General features: G+C 34.2%; 4 protein-coding genes across 7 annotated transcripts; all 4 read left to right on the top strand.

Moving 5' to 3' along the window:
- Window positions 1–1,224: 1,224 nt before the first annotated feature.
- LOC143751516 (C-C motif chemokine 8-like) lies at window positions 1,225–2,858 on the top strand. Its single transcript, XM_077244073.1, has 4 exons — window positions 1,225–1,344; window positions 1,779–1,905; window positions 2,021–2,102; window positions 2,291–2,858. The coding sequence occupies exons 1-4, from the start codon at window positions 1,266–1,268 to the stop codon at window positions 2,345–2,347; spliced, it is 345 nt and encodes a 114-aa protein (XP_077100188.1). The 5' UTR covers window positions 1,225–1,265; the 3' UTR covers window positions 2,348–2,858.
- Window positions 2,859–4,033: 1,175 nt separating this feature from the next.
- On the top strand, window positions 4,034–4,941 carry LOC143751514 (uncharacterized). Of its 2 annotated transcripts, XM_077244072.1 has the most exons (4): window positions 4,034–4,215; window positions 4,298–4,407; window positions 4,509–4,580; window positions 4,709–4,941. In XM_077244072.1, the coding sequence occupies exons 1-4, from the start codon at window positions 4,126–4,128 to the stop codon at window positions 4,806–4,808; spliced, it is 372 nt and encodes a 123-aa protein (XP_077100187.1). In that variant the 5' UTR covers window positions 4,034–4,125; the 3' UTR covers window positions 4,809–4,941. The 2 variants fall into 2 exon arrangements, 1 of the variants encoding a protein (XP_077100187.1); XR_013207261.1 differs by lacking the exons at window positions 4,034–4,215; window positions 4,298–4,407 and having other exon boundaries at window positions 4,704–4,829.
- Window positions 4,942–6,471: 1,530 nt separating this feature from the next.
- On the top strand, window positions 6,472–7,982 carry LOC143752054 (C-C motif chemokine 8-like). 2 transcript variants are annotated; one of them, XM_077245027.1, is made up of 4 exons: window positions 6,472–6,710; window positions 7,544–7,670; window positions 7,747–7,814; window positions 7,900–7,982. In XM_077245027.1, the coding sequence occupies exons 1-4, from the start codon at window positions 6,632–6,634 to the stop codon at window positions 7,920–7,922; spliced, it is 297 nt and encodes a 98-aa protein (XP_077101142.1). In that variant the 5' UTR covers window positions 6,472–6,631; the 3' UTR covers window positions 7,923–7,982. The 2 variants fall into 2 exon arrangements, with proteins under 2 accessions (XP_077101142.1, XP_077101143.1); XM_077245028.1 differs by lacking the exon at window positions 6,472–6,710 and adding an exon at window positions 6,865–7,065.
- Window positions 7,983–15,630: 7,648 nt separating this feature from the next.
- ccl34b.4 (chemokine (C-C motif) ligand 34b, duplicate 4) lies at window positions 15,631–17,340 on the top strand. Of its 2 annotated transcripts, none has more exons than XM_077245025.1 (4): window positions 15,631–15,847; window positions 16,779–16,905; window positions 16,982–17,049; window positions 17,140–17,340. In XM_077245025.1, exons 1-4 carry the CDS (start codon window positions 15,769–15,771, stop codon window positions 17,160–17,162), a joined length of 297 nt encoding a protein of 98 aa, XP_077101140.1. In that variant the 5' UTR covers window positions 15,631–15,768; the 3' UTR covers window positions 17,163–17,340. The 2 variants fall into 2 exon arrangements, with proteins under 2 accessions (XP_077101140.1, XP_077101141.1); XM_077245026.1 differs by lacking the exon at window positions 15,631–15,847 and adding an exon at window positions 15,957–16,199.
- Window positions 17,341–17,697: the final 357 nt, after the last annotated feature.

The following is a 17,697-nucleotide window of genomic DNA, read 5'->3' as shown; positions in this document are numbered from 1 at the left end:
ATTCATGTTTTACTGCGAGCTCTGACGCAAATTCTCTTTTTGCCTTTTTACTGTTCAGCATTTTTCTAAAACGGGTGATTTCGAGAGTTTCGATATTTTGCATGCTCCGTTTCAACCTTTCTAACTCATTGTGACAAATAACCTATGACATTTCCACACCACACACCAAACTATAGCCAGAGCTACTCTATTTATGGATATGATGAGACACACACGGGCAAATTACGTACATGCGCAATTTCCCACGAAAACCATCCCATCAGGTCGAAAATTTAAATAGTGAATCAAAGTAAGACAAAAACACGTTTTGGAAGAAGGATTGATGATGTATTGACATATTATTTAAATTTTGTTAATTTAAAAGATACATAGTCTACAATTAACTTAAAACGCATTGTTTTAAAAATGTTTAACAGAGAACAAATTAAAAGGCTAAAAACACAACAATATTAATTCATCATAAATTAAGATTTGACCAAAATAAGGGTTTGACGGTATAATTTTCCTGTCATCTTTTTACTGTAAAAAATGTATATGCCTAATGTCTGCAACACTTTTGCATGCGCCACTTTTTCCATTTGAACATTTTGCACAAAGGAAGCAAGTTGTGGTGTGATTTCACACTGGCCGCAGACACTCGTCAAATTATTATAAGTTTTACTTTCCTTTCCTTTTGTAATACTGATGTCCTTTAGTTGCATTTAATTAATATTGTTTTTTTATTGTATAATGTAATAATATAATGCACTTGTACACAGAGTTGATCTGTTTTCTTATACAGTTACTTACTTCTCAATGTTTTCCTCTGATTAGCTCATTCTTGCAAAAGAACAGTGACACAGCATCATCAGACTAGGGTGACTTGATGTCCCATCATTCAGTCTTGTATTTTACACTCCTTTCACATGTCCTGATTTGAGGCTTGACAAATGACAAATTTCAGAGAAAGCCTACACATGACAATACTCTTAAATCATTCCTGTCATCCATGATTTTGTCATAATTAGAACATTTAGCTAATCTTGCTGTGAAGCAAGACTTGAGATATCTAAAAATGTTTATCATAAGGGAAAAAAAATAATGTTTGTGCATGTCATGTTGCAGAATGATTAACCATGGCGTAAGTTATTCCATTCGCTTTATTCATAGGAAGCATGAAGAAAGACAATACTTCCCTTTTTCTGAGGACATAAAAAGCAACGGCGGCCCTAGAGCGGTAGAACATTTGTGGAATTTCACAGCACAGAAATCTCACCTCAGAAATCATGCACCTGTACTCCGCATCTCAACAACTGATCGTTTTGATTTGTTTGGTTGTGTTCCTGTGTGCGTTTACATCAGGAGGTGAGTATCCTTCTCCGATTGCGCTACATTCTCCACGAATATTGACATTTTCTATCAATATTTAAGGGGGGAAAAAGTTTAATTAAAAAAAAATATTAATATTTCTTATCAGATTGGAAAAATGTGTATTAAGGTTTTAGGCATAAATCTCACTAAATTATTTTAGATTTATGCTTAAAACAAACAAACAAACAAAATTCGAGTGGGTTAAGAAATATCTAAAATATGTTCTCTAAGTCTTAATATCTTGTGCAGTTTTGCTTCACATATAAAAGTATCTTGTTTTAATGATTCTTACATATTTTAATGAAATGAATAGTTTTTTTTTCAAGCGTTAGACTTTGAACAGTTATTTATACAACCAAACACCATAAAGAATCAAGAGCTTTTGAAATCAAAACCTATTATTTATGGATGTTTTGTCTGTTTTGCAGTGACCTCTCATGACCCTAAAAAGCCTATATGCTGCAAAGAGGATACGCTCACATTAGAAATACCAACGACCAAAATCACACAATGTTACATCTTTCCAGCAATAGGCAAATGTGCTGCGGCCGTGGTGTAAGTCAGTCCAGTAACATTCAAAGGAAACACCTGCTTGTGAACTCTTTTGTCAGAGCATTTTATTGTGCCAATATCTGAAGCCTAAATGCATTTCTCCATTTCATCTTTACAGGTTCACTGATAAAAATAAAAGGTCGTCCTGCATCGATCCTAAAGCCGATTGGCTCAGTAGAAGGATGAAGATTCTAAAAAAGGTTAGAATTCATAGATTACTTTTTTTTTTTAAACCTGTGGAGTGCGTAATGAGTAATACAGCTGAACTGAATATAATATGACAATCTCTTTTCGCAAGGTTTATACCAACACAATGTACTGTATACTGGCATATGTATCAAGTAAGGGCCACTTCCTAACCTGTTTTTCTTCTGTTCTAATTCAACAGAAAGGTGTAATATGTGAAGATTTTACTAAATCTTCAACGACACACATGGGGATCTGAACTTGGTCTTCACAAGCCACACCAGCAAGACTTTTCCACTCGTGTCAGTCAGTCAAGCTACACTTTAATACACGCAATTATATGCTGGGAAAAACATGTTGAACATATTTCACAAAGGAAACAATCTGTGGTTCGCTTTAACACTTAGCTGCTGTGCAGTCTCCGGTTATTCCTTTATCTTTTTATCTATTTTTGAAATATCAATGTCTTAGTTTTATTTATAATTCTTAATTTATAAAACCTTTATTTTCTTTATAGAATTTAATATATTACACAATTGTAATTGTTTTTTGTACTGTTTTTTGTTTGTTCAATGTTTCATTTATTTTTAACAAAGTAACATTTATTTTATATATGACAATATTATATTATTTTTCTTTTTTTCTCTAAATTATTACAAATATATCAGTTAAATGTCTTGAAGTGCTTACAAAAGTTTATTGGATGCAGTATGAATGTAAACCTTAATAAAAAAATATTGTGGAATCATATTTTTCCAAATCCAATTTAATACAGGAGATTATGTCATTTTATTTCTGGATTTCAGCTGATCTTTCCTTTTACTTGATCAAAGGCCTGAGGCCTACAGCAATGAGCAGAAGTTAGTGAAATCCTACAAATTGATTTGAACCCATCAGACCATCTAGGGAGAGGCTTTGTGGGTAACATGGGTACCGTGTGTTACTGAAGAGATATAACCCAGAGGTCACAGTAATGGAGATGAACAAACACACACACACACTGCACACACACACACTTACACCCTATGACTGTCAGATGAAACAGCAGAGTCATACGTTCCATTTCTCTACAACACTAATGATGGGAACTGTGCATCATCTTCCACCAGACTAATGACAGTCAAACGTGTCTGAGAATGCTCATTTATTTAGTCAGTACACATCATCTGAGAACAAACACATTCTCGGATTATGAAGCATATTTATTTATGACCTCAGAACAAGATCTTGAAAGCATCACATCAAACACGAATTTGTACTGTGATTAAATAATGACAGAATTTTCATTGTGGGTGAACTATCAATAGCCACTTTTTGTTCTGTATCAGTTTATTTTATTATGTATTTTAATATATTCATTTACTTTTTATATATTTATTTTGAAAATGGCCTTTCAGTAGTGGATGTGTTAAACTCTGTTATTAAAGAATGATAGGGTCTTGCATTTCAGATTTGACAGTTATGGAGAATATTGTGAAATGGAAAAACTTGACCCATGCCATCCCACCGACTTGCAAAACCCCCCAACAAACCTAGTTGAAGTAACCGTAGACGTTAGCTCTTCCTTCCTATTTTGCTTCATTTAAATGGACAAATAGTCAATGTTACAGGATAAAATATATGCGATTCACTAAATAAAAAAACACTATATTGATACACTGACTTGTTCTATTGGAATATTAAAAATAACTAGCTTTGTTCAGCATACATTGAATTTATCTAAATTAAACGACTGACAGCAAGGTTTGAAATTAAATATTATCTGAGAAGTTCATCAAACGGTGATCCCCATCTACATTTACATATATTAATTTAGCAGATGACATTTACACCTACCCTGACAATCTAATATACAAGGAAAGCCAGTTATGGTGATGAAACAGAACCATGATGAAATCATCTACAAAAATAAACGGACAGGATGTGTAGCCCATGCAGTTTAAGTTCCGCTTTATTGACTATTTAAGGTGAACTAGTAAAAGTCTTGAATATATTCTCTCAGACACAAGCAGTGAGAGTTGAAGATCGACTGTGACAATGGAGACACAAAGGATCCTCATGAGGAGTTTGGCTGTTGTGGTTTTTGCATCTGTGATCTGGACTATAACAGGTAAAGTGCTTAAATCTGTTTGTATATTATTCTATCTGATGGAACGGTGCAGAATATTGAGGTTTACCTTGTTCTTCTGTCTAAGCAGGTGCTGAGAAGGAGATCACATGCTGTACTGCCGTCTCCAGCCTAACTCGAGCACAGTTTACTGATCCTATCATCGGTTTCAGGATGCAAAAACTAAGTCTTCCATGTCTGAAGGCCATCGTGTAAGAATCACAGTTCCTCTCTAAAGAAAACATGTCATGATTAGAGATCAACAGCATCAGATGCTAGATTTCTGTTTTCACTTTTTCATTCTCTTTGACAGCTTGAAGACTGAACGAGGAGATTTCTGCTTTAGTTGGAGATTACGATGGGTGCAGGAGGAAGTTAAGCGTTTGTAAGTTAAAACCAACAAGTGTGGTGAAACATACCTGAATTTGTAACAACATAATCTTATATAGTGTTGCATGTTTAGTATACAGCAGTATTCTTGTAATCACATTTTGTTGTTTTTTTACAGGAGAGCTCAAAGAAACAAAGCCTGACTTCCACTCCACCACCAGTATCATCTATTAGTGAACTCACTCCTGAGGAAGGATCTTCCCAATCAACTGACAGATCATGAATCATCAACATCTGAAAGCAAACTCATAATGAAACTCAACACATCTTGAAGTAGTTACTTGTTTTAAAAAACATTTCTAAAGTTTAAGAGATTATGCTGTTGTATTTTGAAAATATTTAAAGTGACGGTTAGTAAATTAGGTGTATTTAAATAGAATATTTAAAATGTATGTTGTCGAATACAAATTATGTAGTTTGAGAGTGACAGTTCTTAATTTATTAATTTTATTCAGACACTGACAGTGAACCTGTTTTAGAACAAATGTGTTTAAATAAATTATTAGCTTATAAATTATATTTCACATTGAAATATATTTCACTCAATGTACTGGTAATTGTGTCATTGACTCCTGTGTCAAGAAGGGTGACGCAAATCGAGTGAAATTAAGACTAATTTGTATGAGAACACACCTGGAAATTCTTGTATTGATTATGCAAATGAACGGTGCAATCTGAAACTAATAAACTATGATCAGCAACAACTGGTTTTGCTTGTGGTTGAGGTTTCTGAATGTGTGCAAGAGTTCTCTGTCAGGAAAAATCACACCTTTTCTCTTTAGCATCTTTATTCTTACATTAGCAGTTGGTTGATGACTATATGTCCTTCCTTGTGCTATGTAAATTACATCCATAATCAAATGCTAATTTGAATGAAAACTTGGTACTCTTATTATCGGTTTCGATTTTTCTCCACATTCTCATGTTAATTTAAGTAATTCAGGTTAAACTTTACAGCTTAATTAATTAAGGATGGAAGTAAACAAACACTAAGCAGTAATAATGGAACAGTTTTAAAAAGTGATTTTTAACTGTTATTCTATATTTTATTTTATATTTTATAACTACATTCACATGGGTTTAAATACAATATTTTTGTAATAAAAGACAATAAAAACAACTTTGTGCATCAAAGCCACTCCTTTCCTGGAAGAACGTCTCCAGCACGTTTCATAATTACCCAAAAAATCAAACATAGTTCACCCCTCACACACATTATCACATCTGTCAAAGCTTAGGATGGCTGTCGGTTTGAATATTAGAATTAAAAACATCAACATAACACTGTTGGGCATCGATCACTTCACTGAATTGCCAGCTAAGAAATAAATAATTATAACCTCATAATATATCCGTTTTGAAATCCACAACTTCTGATCTTATAATATTAAAAACATCATAATAGTTGGATGTTCCTTTTATCTTCAGGTGTTTTTATGTCCTAGTGGTTGATTTTTATTCAAACTAACAGATTTTTTTTATTTCTGTTGTATGACATTAAAAATGTCTAAGAAAATTTAAAATTAAACAACACATAATGTGAGATGTGGTGGAAATGAGCATGTGGTTGAAATGTTTAGAGGAAAAAAATAGTTGAAGACACTCAGTTATAGATGACAAATATAAAAGTACTTCTTGATAAACCATCAATAAATAAACGTCAACAAATCCATCGAGGTAAAGGACATCAACACATCAGCTTCAAGTTGTATGTTTTCACCAGCAGAAAAATAACCCCTAAACTAAACTCATTAAAGGAGCTACGTGTATTTGTGGTCTGTAATTGCATTCTTTTCTAAGGGGTGGTATTGGTTTCTCATAAATTATGCTGACGGATAAAACTGACTGTATTGTGGGTAAGAGGTGTGAATGCTTGAGAGAAGATGATCACTCGATGCAATGCTTTCAAAAGGCTGGTGGTAAGTTTGTGACGCATTATTCCATCTGACTACGTGTACATCTCTTAAAAGAACTCCTCATAATAACACACTTACATAATCAACACCAACTAAATGACCAACACCTGTGATCTGGACACCGAGAGCTATGGCCTGGACTTCTAGATTCATCACCGTCTCTGTTCTGGTCATCCTCATTGGATGTTTCACTGGTGCACTGGGCAACTGTAAGTAACTAAACATGCAGCACACAGTCAATGATACTGTTTCTGCTGATTAAGAGAACCCTGAAGAAGAATCCTAAATTTGCAGGATATCATAATGCTGTGATCATGAATTCGACTTGTTTGTCACATGGGGTCTGCAGGCTGTTCTTACTGGTTAAAGATGCAAAGGAAGTCAATATCCTGTCTTGAAAAATACCATATAAAAGGATTTAAGGCTAGATAGCACCTTCAAAACAGAATCTACGTCTTCCTCATCTGGTTTTGTGAATATTTTGAGCAAAAATCATGCATCTCTGCTGGAAATTAGCTCTGATGATGATGGTTCTTGTGTGTGTTACTGCACAGCAAGTCAACTGTAAGTTTTGGGATTTCTTTATCATTGGATTTGGATTTTTATAAGAGCCTTTGGTACTGATTATTATGGGTCCGCTGATTTTTAATTAACTTTTTTTATATTTATATCTAAAATTTTGCATTTATGATCAATTTAATTCACATCGACCTGCTTTCATAATCCAAAGGCAGTTAGAGAGTTAGAAGCTAAACGGTTTATGTTCCCATTGACTTCGATTGTTTGGGGAAAAAATACAGCAGAAGAAGAAAAATGCACACGTTTGGAACATCAGGTTAAATTATGACATAATTTTTTATTTTTGGGTGGACTATCTCTTTAATGATGGTGAATCCATAGATTGTGTTTAGCTATAGCACAGTTTTGTTTTCTTTGATGGAGCCCTTATCAAGTTCAAGATCATCTTGCTTTCACACATATACTGTATACAGTACGCACAGTAAAAGTGCTTTGGAGATTTCAATCTCTGTCTCTCTTTCAGATCGTCGGCCCACTAGAGTTGGCGTAACTTGCTGTAAGGAAGTGTCGAAGGGAAGAATCCCTCCTGAAGTTAAACTGATTGGATACAGGCATCAGAATGCTCTGAGTCCATGTGTGGATGCTATAGTGTAAGCACAGTGACATTTCACAGTTTTATATGCCTGATATTGTTCATTTTAGTGGTACTGTATTTCCGTCCTGCAGATTCTACACAGAGAAGGACAAGTACTGCTCTGATCCAACAGCGCGCTGGATTCAATTCAGACTGAAAGGTATACAACCCTATATTAATATGACATCTTAATGATCCTTATGTATTTATAAAAAAAAACACTCATAATGTGATCATTCCTCCAGGTCTGAAGGAGATTGAGGACTGAGCCAATGGAGGCCTAAAGATGCCGCTAATCTATCTATATCAATCCATCTATCTATAAAAAGTGAATATATATTATATAGGCCTAAGTTTATTTAATCAAAAAAGCACCATTAGATACCCTTTTAACTTATGTGAATGTTAAAAGATGTTTCACTGCTTTGTTTTATCTGCTTTAAAAATAAAATGCACTTTTGAAAAAAAAAAAAGTTTTAATTGTGCTTCTTCTTTCACGCAAACATCCAGCCTTTTCTCTGTAACAGTTTGGACTGTATTTAATTATATTTAAGCTGAATCAATAAATGAATAGTTCATCCAAACAGGAAAATCCTGTCATTAATTAGCTACTCATCCTTGTGTCATTACGAATCAGAATTACTTTCTCTATGGAGTAAGGATACTTTTTCTTTTGAATCATTTTTGAGTTTGAAAGATTCAGTCTCCATTGACTGTAATTGAATGGGGAAAAAACAGGTCCGCATATTCAGAGGCGTTGCAATAGGGTAGGCAAGCCAGGCAATTGCCTGGGGCCCCGTATTTTAAGGGGGCCCCGAGGGCTGATCATTCAAGCCCCTTTCACACAGAGATTCTGGAAAATACATTGCTTGCATTGCTTTGAATAACATGGCAGCTGATCAGGCATTATGTTGCTGTTCAAACTTTGTTGTTTATGTACAAAATGTTTCGTGGTCAAATCACAATTTCATTTTCGATTTTGAGTTCTTTTCAACGTGTTAATTTGAACGGAATATGCTGGAAGTTAAATTGGCGGAGAGTATGAAAGAAAATGAAGGCTTTCGATCTCGAGAAACCACGCTCGATCATTTTTTTTCGGATTCGGTCGTACACTAACGCAGCACGTACCGTTCCACAAAGCTGGCGAATGATCTCAGCTTCAGCGCGGATTGCAAGGAGCTCTCGGGTCTCTACTTTAGTCCAGTCTGCAGACATTTTTTCGTTCTTTCTTGTATCGATGACGAACACAAACTTTCTTCTAGAGTAACTGAGTCGCACGATAACTAGTTGCAAAGGCTCGTGCATCATCACTACGGCACACCACTTATACGGCATTGGTTCTGGCTTTTGTTCACACAGCGCGCGTTCCGGGTCTGAACATGGCAATGTTACTAGGTCCCCAACCCGGCATCGATCCCGGCATCAATCCCGGGTCGTGTTTGCGTTCACACAGAAGGCACTCTGGCAATTTACCGGGTTCAAAGCGCTTTGTGAAAGGGGCTTCAAACAATCAGGAATGTTAAAATAAAGGTGCGATTACTTGCATTTCCCTATAAACAGTGGAAACAACTTAAAATACTCTATCATTTCTGGCCATACAGAAAAGATTAATGCATCAGTCGCAACTACTTTTATTTGTGTATACTCACAATAACAAGAAAAAGATGTGCTTTTTTAAAATAAAATAAAACAATCAGGGCGCGCTTTCATCGTCTCGTGAACTGGAGCGCGTCTCAAAAATAAACAGAAACACAGCGTATAGGCTACTAGCCTCACATATATGATAAATATATCTAAAGCTTGAAATTAAATTCTAATCGAAAGCAAATATCATCTGATTATGTAATCCGTATGAAAGATTAGTTTACAATTAGTTAATGAACTAATAAAACAAGATTAAATTAAGATGCTAACTATATATTTCTATATATATATTGCTTGTTCCACCACGCAATGATTGTTTTTAAGGTGACAATCTGTTACACATTTGAAGATTTACTGTATCTTGAAGATTGTTGTATTGAATTGTTATGTTATAAAGATGAAGATTGCACATAAAACTATAAGCACAAAATGTTGTAAAAAATAAACAACTTATGTTCTGTTAGATGTTCTGTGTTTTGACTACTTTTTGAATTTTGTATAATAATATCTCTAGGTAATGAAGATATATTAACAAAATTGTATATATTACATATAAAACATTTATAAAATACATATATAAAGAAAGGGGGCCTCAATGATTAATTTTGCCTGGGGCCCCCACTCAGTGTTGGTTCGTCTCTGAGCATATTGATAGTTTGCCAATTTTTGGATGAAATATTTCTCTACACACTATATATATATATATATATATATATATATATATATATATATATATATATATATATTGTGTTTCAGTAATAGAATGTGCGCCATCTAGAGGAGAACAGCAATTAATGCACAGAGAAGGTCATACAATTTATCAGCCAAATTGAGTAACCCCAGAGTGCAGTCTGGACGATTGGGGCGGGGCGGGACGGGGCACCTGTCGCTCTGCCCACACCCGATTTTATTGGTTTATAATACAGCAATCGTATTGGCTTAGTCAGACTTCAGGCATGTATAATAACAATAACAACGTCGCATAATTACGGTAGCCTATACATCCCAAAAAGACATTTAAAAACTGGGAAGTTATATTATATTAATGTAACTATACAGGTATCTATAAAATACTTGAATGACACAGTTCCCCAAAATTACCTTTAAAAAAGGTAACCTACTCTGGCATTTCCATGTGACATGGTTACTCACTTGAATAGGCCTATACCATTCTGGATGTAATAAAAAAAAAACGTAAACACGGTATTTTAAGTATTTTATTGTACTATCAGTGTTTTGGTACTCTTTGAGGTGAGAATATGTATTTACCTCGTTCACAAGACGCTGCACGAGCAGGTGTTTAACCTTATACAAATAAGGTTTTCATCTCTGACAAACGCGATAAGGCGATTCTACGGGTTCTTTCAGTTGACTTCATATGGAGATATTTTTTGTTGTCCGTCTTCAGACACGTTGCTCCAAACGAGTGCCTGAGCGAGTTGCCCGATTAATTCAGACTCATGAACCGGTTCAATAGGGTCAGACCGTTGTGCTAACCTGTTACAACAATTCAAAGAACCCACTCACAAGAGTAATTCATTTACGAATCGGGTATAGCCAGCTCTGATTAGTTGTGATATCTAAACATTAAAAGCAGGAGACAGGACATGATTGCTGAAATATTGTGAAGGGGGAAATGATTATATCCTTGGCAAATGGCAATCTATCTGGACAGACAATCATTTATCTGTCTGTTTTTTGTTTTTTGTTTCTTTTTGTATTTGTATTGGTATGTTCTATTGTTTGTGTTTTTTGGACCACGTGTGTCCTGAATAAAGCTTTGATGATGATTGATTATCAGTCAAGTTTTACTAGACTCGGTTTAGTTCAAAAACATGCTCCCTTAAACTGACACATCCTTATGGAAACAGGATGAACACTCTCAAGTGTAGCATGAGGGCATGAAAGCATAGATTGCATGGAGAAACAGAGCATACCATACTTGGGAATGTCTGAGAAGAAAGCATACTCTATGCATAGAGAAATAAAATAGGCCTATACATTTATAAGACATTTAATGTTATAAATATAAATAACATAGTACAGTATATGAATATATGCAAGTACAGAGTCATACAAAAACGATATGAATATGAATATAAGAGTAAAATAAAATAGCACATTAAAATTAAATCAAAAACCATCAGATACAGCAGTATTATCTTTGAATAATAGAGAGAGACCGAGTGACACTGCGCGTGAGAGACAGAGTGAGTCCGAGCATTAGTAAATTGGTACATATATAATTACTAAAAGAGGCATGGAAGTTCGATAAATGGACAACATTATAAATAAAAACGACAATTAAATTCTTACCACTGAATTAGCAGGATGTGGCCTGCTAGATGACCAAGATGTATAGGCTACATGTATATCTTCTTTCTTTCTTTAATTGTATTTGACTATTTAATACTTGTATTTTTAAAAGATTTTGCATTTGTTGATTTTAAAATATAATTGTTAATGTCACTGATTTAAACCGTTGAACATGTAATAGTTTTAGAACTAATCTTGTTTATTTATTTATTATAACTGACAATATTTAACTACATGATGTTAGCACTACGATTTTTGCATTTAAATTTAATGTGCAGTTTGTTGTCATTGCTGCCAATTTTAACACATTTGTGAATGTCAGTTGACAAGTTGACTAAACATGTTCTTCATTATTTCTTAATTCATCGTTTTACAGTAAAGCACATGTGAAATTATAAGAATAACCCAGCAAAAATAACCCAGAATAGCGAATCCATTAATAGTTAAAAAAGAGACATCTTGGGTTTTCTTAACAACCCAGCCTGATGGGTTAGAATGTCACTGGGTGAATTTAACCCAGCATGTGTTTTCTGTCCAAAATTTACCCATGCAGCGTTGGGTTGCCAATTGGGTTATTTTTAACCCAGCCATTTTTAGAGAGTACAGGTGATAACAAGGTTAGATTTTTCAAGTTGTAGTATATGTCCTTACATTGGCTAAACTTGTTACATATTCTGACACAATTTAAAAAAAACAATGTGTATGAGCACAAAAGATGATCCTAGGTGTATAAAAGATGATAATTTAGGAAATATTACTCAGTGGTGGTGGATAAATAACTTCAGCCAGTGTCCAATCATCTGTTCCCATTTGGATAGCCAGATGAAAAGAGAATTTGACAGGCCTACATGGTAAATACAAACTAATAAACAGAGTGAGATTTTGACCTGAACACTATTGTAAATTCAGTCATGGTGCAGATCATTAGTTTTTGAACAACCTTTAAATAAGAACACAATTATACAGAAACAGATTAATGAATATACATAACTCATTTTTGTTCTGTATATCTAGTTCATTTTATTATACATTTAAATATATTCATTTAGAATTTACATATTTATTTGTAAAAAATTATCTTTTGTGGATGTGTTTAAATCTGTCATTAAAGGATGACAGTGTCTTGCATTTCAGAGGAATTTGACAGTTATGGAGAATCTGTGTCTAAGAATATTGTGAAATGGAAAACTTGACATGCCATCCACTGACTAGCAAAACCCCCCAACAAACCTCTTAGTTGAAGTAACAGTAGACGCTCTTACTTCCTACACTCAAAAAATGATGAGTTGTTTCAACTAAAATTTGGGTTGAAACAGCTCAGCATTTTTTATTTTGCTTTATTTAAATGGACAACTGTGTTACAAGATAAAATATATTTGATTCACTAATCAAAAAACACTCTATTAATAAAATGACTTGTTCTATTTGGAACTTTTTTTAGCATATTGAATTTATATCAATTAAATGACTAAGAGCAAGGTTAGACATCTTCTGAGAAGTTTGTCAAACGGTGATCCCCATCTACATAATTAATTTAGCAGATGACATTTTACACCTACCACAACAAATGACTTCACTCCCAATCTAAACTAGGAAAGCCACATATGATGATGAAACTGAACGATGATGAAATCATCTAGAAAAATAAACGGACAGGATGTGTAGCCCATGCAGTTTAAGTTCCGCTTTATTGACTATTTAAGGTGAACTAGTAAAAGTCTTGAATATATTCTCTCAGACACAAGCAGTGAGAGTTGAAGATCGACTGTGACAATGGAGACACAAAGGATTCTCATGAGGAGTTTGGCTGTTGTGGTTTTTGCATCTGTGATCTGGACTATAACAGGTAAAGTGCTTAAATCTGTTTGTATATTATTCTATCTGATGGAATGGTGCAAAATATTGAGGTTTACCTTGTTCTTCTGTCTCAGCAGATGCTGAAGAGAAGGTGATCACATGCTGTAGAGTCGTCTCCGGCCTAACTCGAGCACAGTTTACTGATCCTATCATCGGTTTCAGGCAGCAAAAACAAAGTCTTCCATGTCTGAAGGCCATCGTGTAAGAATCCCAGTTCCTCTCTAAAGAAAACATGTCATGATTAGAGATCAACAGCATCTGATGCTAGATTTCTGTTTTCACTTTTTCATTCTCTTTGACAGCTTGAAGACTAAACGAGGACAGTTCTGCTTTAATTGGAGACTACGATGGGTGCAGGAGGAAGTTAAGCGTTTGTAAGTTAAAACCAACAAGTGTGGGGAAACATACCTGAATTTGAATGAATATCTGAATAACATAATCATAATCTTATCTAAGTGTTGCATATTTAGTATAGTATTCTTGTATTCACATTGTTTTTGTTTTGTTTTACAGGAGAGCTCAAAGAAACAAAGCCTGACTTCCACTCCACCACCAGCATCATCATATTAGTAAACTCACTTCTGTTGGAGGATCTTCCCAATCAACTGACAGATCATGAATCATCAACATCTGAAAGCAAACTCATAATGAGGACACATCTGCAACAAGTAGTTGCTTGTTTTAAAAACATTTCTTCTAAAATTTAAGAGATTATGCAGTTGTATTTTGAAAATATTTAAAGTGACGGTTAGTAAAATAGGTGTTTTTAAATTTAATATTTAAAATGTATGTTGTCGAATACATATGATGTTTGAGACAGTTGAGACTTCGTTTATTAAATTTAACTAGAAACTGAATTATAGTGAAACTGCTTTAGAACAAATGTGTTTAAATAAATTATTAGCTTATATATTATATTTCACATTGAAATATATTTCACTCAATGTACTGGTAATGGACTGTGTCAAAAAGGGTGACGCAAGTCTGAGTGAAATTAAGAGTAATTTGTATGAGAACAAACCTGGAAATACTTGTGTTGATTATGCAAATTAACCAGTGCAATCTGAAACTAATAAACTATGATCACCAACTACTAGTTTTGCTTGTGGTTGATGTTTCTGAATGTGTTCAAGAGTTCTGTGTCAGGAACGATGACACCTTTTCTCTTAAGCATCTTTATTCTTACATTAGCAGTTGGTTGATGACTATGTATGTATCATTCCTATAATACTTATGTAAATTTCATCCATAATCAAATGTTAATTTTCAAGAATAAGTTGGTACATCACATATTCATTTATGTTAATTTAAGTCATTCAGGTTAAACTTTACAGCTTAAGTAAGGAAGGAAATAAGCAAGTAAACACTGAGGGGTATGGAACAACAGTTTTAAAAAGTGATTTTTCACTATTATTTTCACATAATTATTACCCCTCACACACATTATCACATCTGTCAAAAACTTAGGCTGGCTGCCGATTTGAATATTAGAACTAAAAATATCAACATAACACTCATGGGCATCAATCACTTCACTAAGTACCTGCCAGCTAAGAAATAAATAAATATGATCTGTGATTATGATTATTTTCGGACAGATCTTTGTTCTGTCATATTTTTTGATATCTTATAATATTCAAAACATCATAATAGTTGGACGTTCCTTTAACTTCAGGTGCTTTTATGTCCTAGGGGTTGATTTTTATTCAAACTAACAATTTTTTTTTTATTTCTGTTGTGACACAATAAAAATATCTTAGAAAATGTAATATTAAACAATACATAATGTGAGATGTGGTGGAAATGAGCATGTGGTTGAAAGTGAAAAAATCCACATAATTAAAAGTGCTCATAGTTGAAGACACACCCAGTTATAGATGACAAATATAAAAGTACTTTTTGATAAACCATCAATAAATAAACGTCGACAAATCCATCGAGGTAAAGGACATCAACACATCAGCTTCAAGTTGTATGTTTTCACCAGCAGAAAAATAACCCCTAAACTAAACTCATTAAAGGAGCTACGTGTATTTGTGGTCTGTAATTGCATTCTTTTCTGGTTTCTCATAAATTATGCTGACGGATAAAACTGACTGTATTGTGGGTAAGAGGTGTGAATGCTTGAGAGAAGATGATCACTCGATGCAATGCTTTCAAAAGGCTGGTGGTAAGTTTGTGACGCATTATTCCATCTGACTACGTGTACATCTCTTAAAAGAACTCCTCATAATAACACACTTACATAATCAACACCAACTAAATGACCATCACCTGTGATCTGGACACCGAGAGCTATGGCCTGGACTTCTAGATTCATCACCGTCTCTGTTCTGGTCATCCTCATTGGATGCTTCACTGGTGCACTGGCCAACTGTAAGTAACTAAACATGCAGCACACAGTCAATGATAATGTTTCTGCTGACTAAGAGAAACCTGAAGAAGAATCCTAAATTTGCAGGATATCATAATGCTGTGATCATGAATTCGACAGTTTTTTTCACATGGGGTCTGCAGGCTATTCTCACTGGTTAGAGATGCAAAGGAAGTCAATATCCTGTCTTGAGAAATACCATAAGGGTTTGAGTCTAGATAGCACCTTCAAAACAGAATCTACATCTTCCTCATCTGGTATTGTGAATATTTTGAGCAAAAATCATGCATCTCTGCTGGAAATTAGCTCTGATGATTATAGTTCTTGTGTGTGTTACTGCACAGCAAGTCAACTGTAAGTTTTGGGATTTCTTTATCATTGGATTTGTATTTTTGTAAGACCCTTTGGTACTGATTATCATCGGTCTGCTGAATTTAATGAATGTTTTAAATATTTATACTCAGATTTTGCATTTATGATCCATTTAAGTCACACAGACCTGCTTTGATAATACAAAGGCATAGTTTGAAAAGGTGCTGTCATAATTTACTCATTCTCATGTTGTTGACTTTCTTTCTGCTGTGGAAGACAAAAGAAGATATTTTAAAGAGAATTGAATTACATAGTAAGGACAATAAATACACTAGAAGTCAATGGGAAATTTTTCAAAATATTTTTTAGTACAGCAGAAGAAGAAAAATGCACACATTTGGAATAATCAGGGTGAGTAAATTATGACAGAATTTTCATTTTTGGGTGGACTATCTCTTTAATGATGGTGAATGCAATGCAGATTGCATTTAGCTATAGCACAGTTTTGTTTTCTTTGATGGAGCCCTTATCAAGATCAAGATCATCTTGCTTTCACACATACTGTATACAGTACGCAAAGTAAAAGTGCTTTGGAGATTTCAATCTCTGTCTCTCTTTCAGATCGTCGGCCCACTAGAGTTGGCGTAACTTGCTGTAAGGAAGTGTCGAAGGGAAGAATCCCTCCTGAAGTTAAACTGATTGGATACAGGCATCAGAATGCTCTGAGTCCGTGTGTGGATGCTATAGTGTAAGCACAGTGACATTTCACAGTTTTATATGCCTGATATTGTTCATTTTAGTGGTACTGTATATCCGTCCTGCAGATTCTACACAGAGAAGGACAAGTACTGCTCTGATCCAACAGCGCGCTGGATTCAATTCAGACTGAAAGGTATACAACCCTATATTAATATGACATCTTAATATGATCCTTATGTATTTATTAAAAAAAACACTCATAATGTGATCATCTTTCCTCCAGGTCTGAAGGAGATTGAGGACTGAGCCAATGGAGGCCTAAAGATGCCGCTAATCTATATATCAATCCATCTATAAAAAGAGAATATATATTATGCAAGTTTATTTAATCAAAAAAGCACCATTAGATACCCTTTTAAATTATGTGAATGAATTAAAAGATGTTTCACTTAATTGCTTTGTTTTATCTACTTTAAAATTAAAATGCACTTTTGAAAAAAAAATATTAAACTGTGCTTATTTGTTCACACAAACATCCAGCCTTTTCTCTGTAACAGTTTGGACTGTATTTAATTACATTTAAGCTGAAACAGTTTGATAATTTTTGGGTGAAATATTTCTCTACATAATGTTTCAGTAATAGAATGTGCGCCATCTAGTGGAGAACAGCAATTGATGAACAGAGAAGAGTTTACTTGGTTAGCAACTAAAAAAATGAAAGACGTTATGGAATTCATAAAACAAAAACAGAAATGACCATGAAGCAAATAACAACTTTGCATATGTACGGTAGGCCTACACACATTCAATGTCTACAAACAAGACATTCAAAATTTGGGAA

The sequence above is a fragment of the Siphateles boraxobius genome, unplaced genomic scaffold (assembly GCF_051911475.1).
Source record: "Siphateles boraxobius isolate OS27281-9 unplaced genomic scaffold, OSU_SipBor_1 26, whole genome shotgun sequence".
NCBI classification, from domain to species: domain Eukaryota; kingdom Metazoa; phylum Chordata; class Actinopteri; order Cypriniformes; family Leuciscidae; genus Siphateles; species Siphateles boraxobius.
The sequence above is the reverse complement of the archived record's forward strand: the minus strand, read 5'-3'. Positions and strand labels throughout refer to the sequence as shown.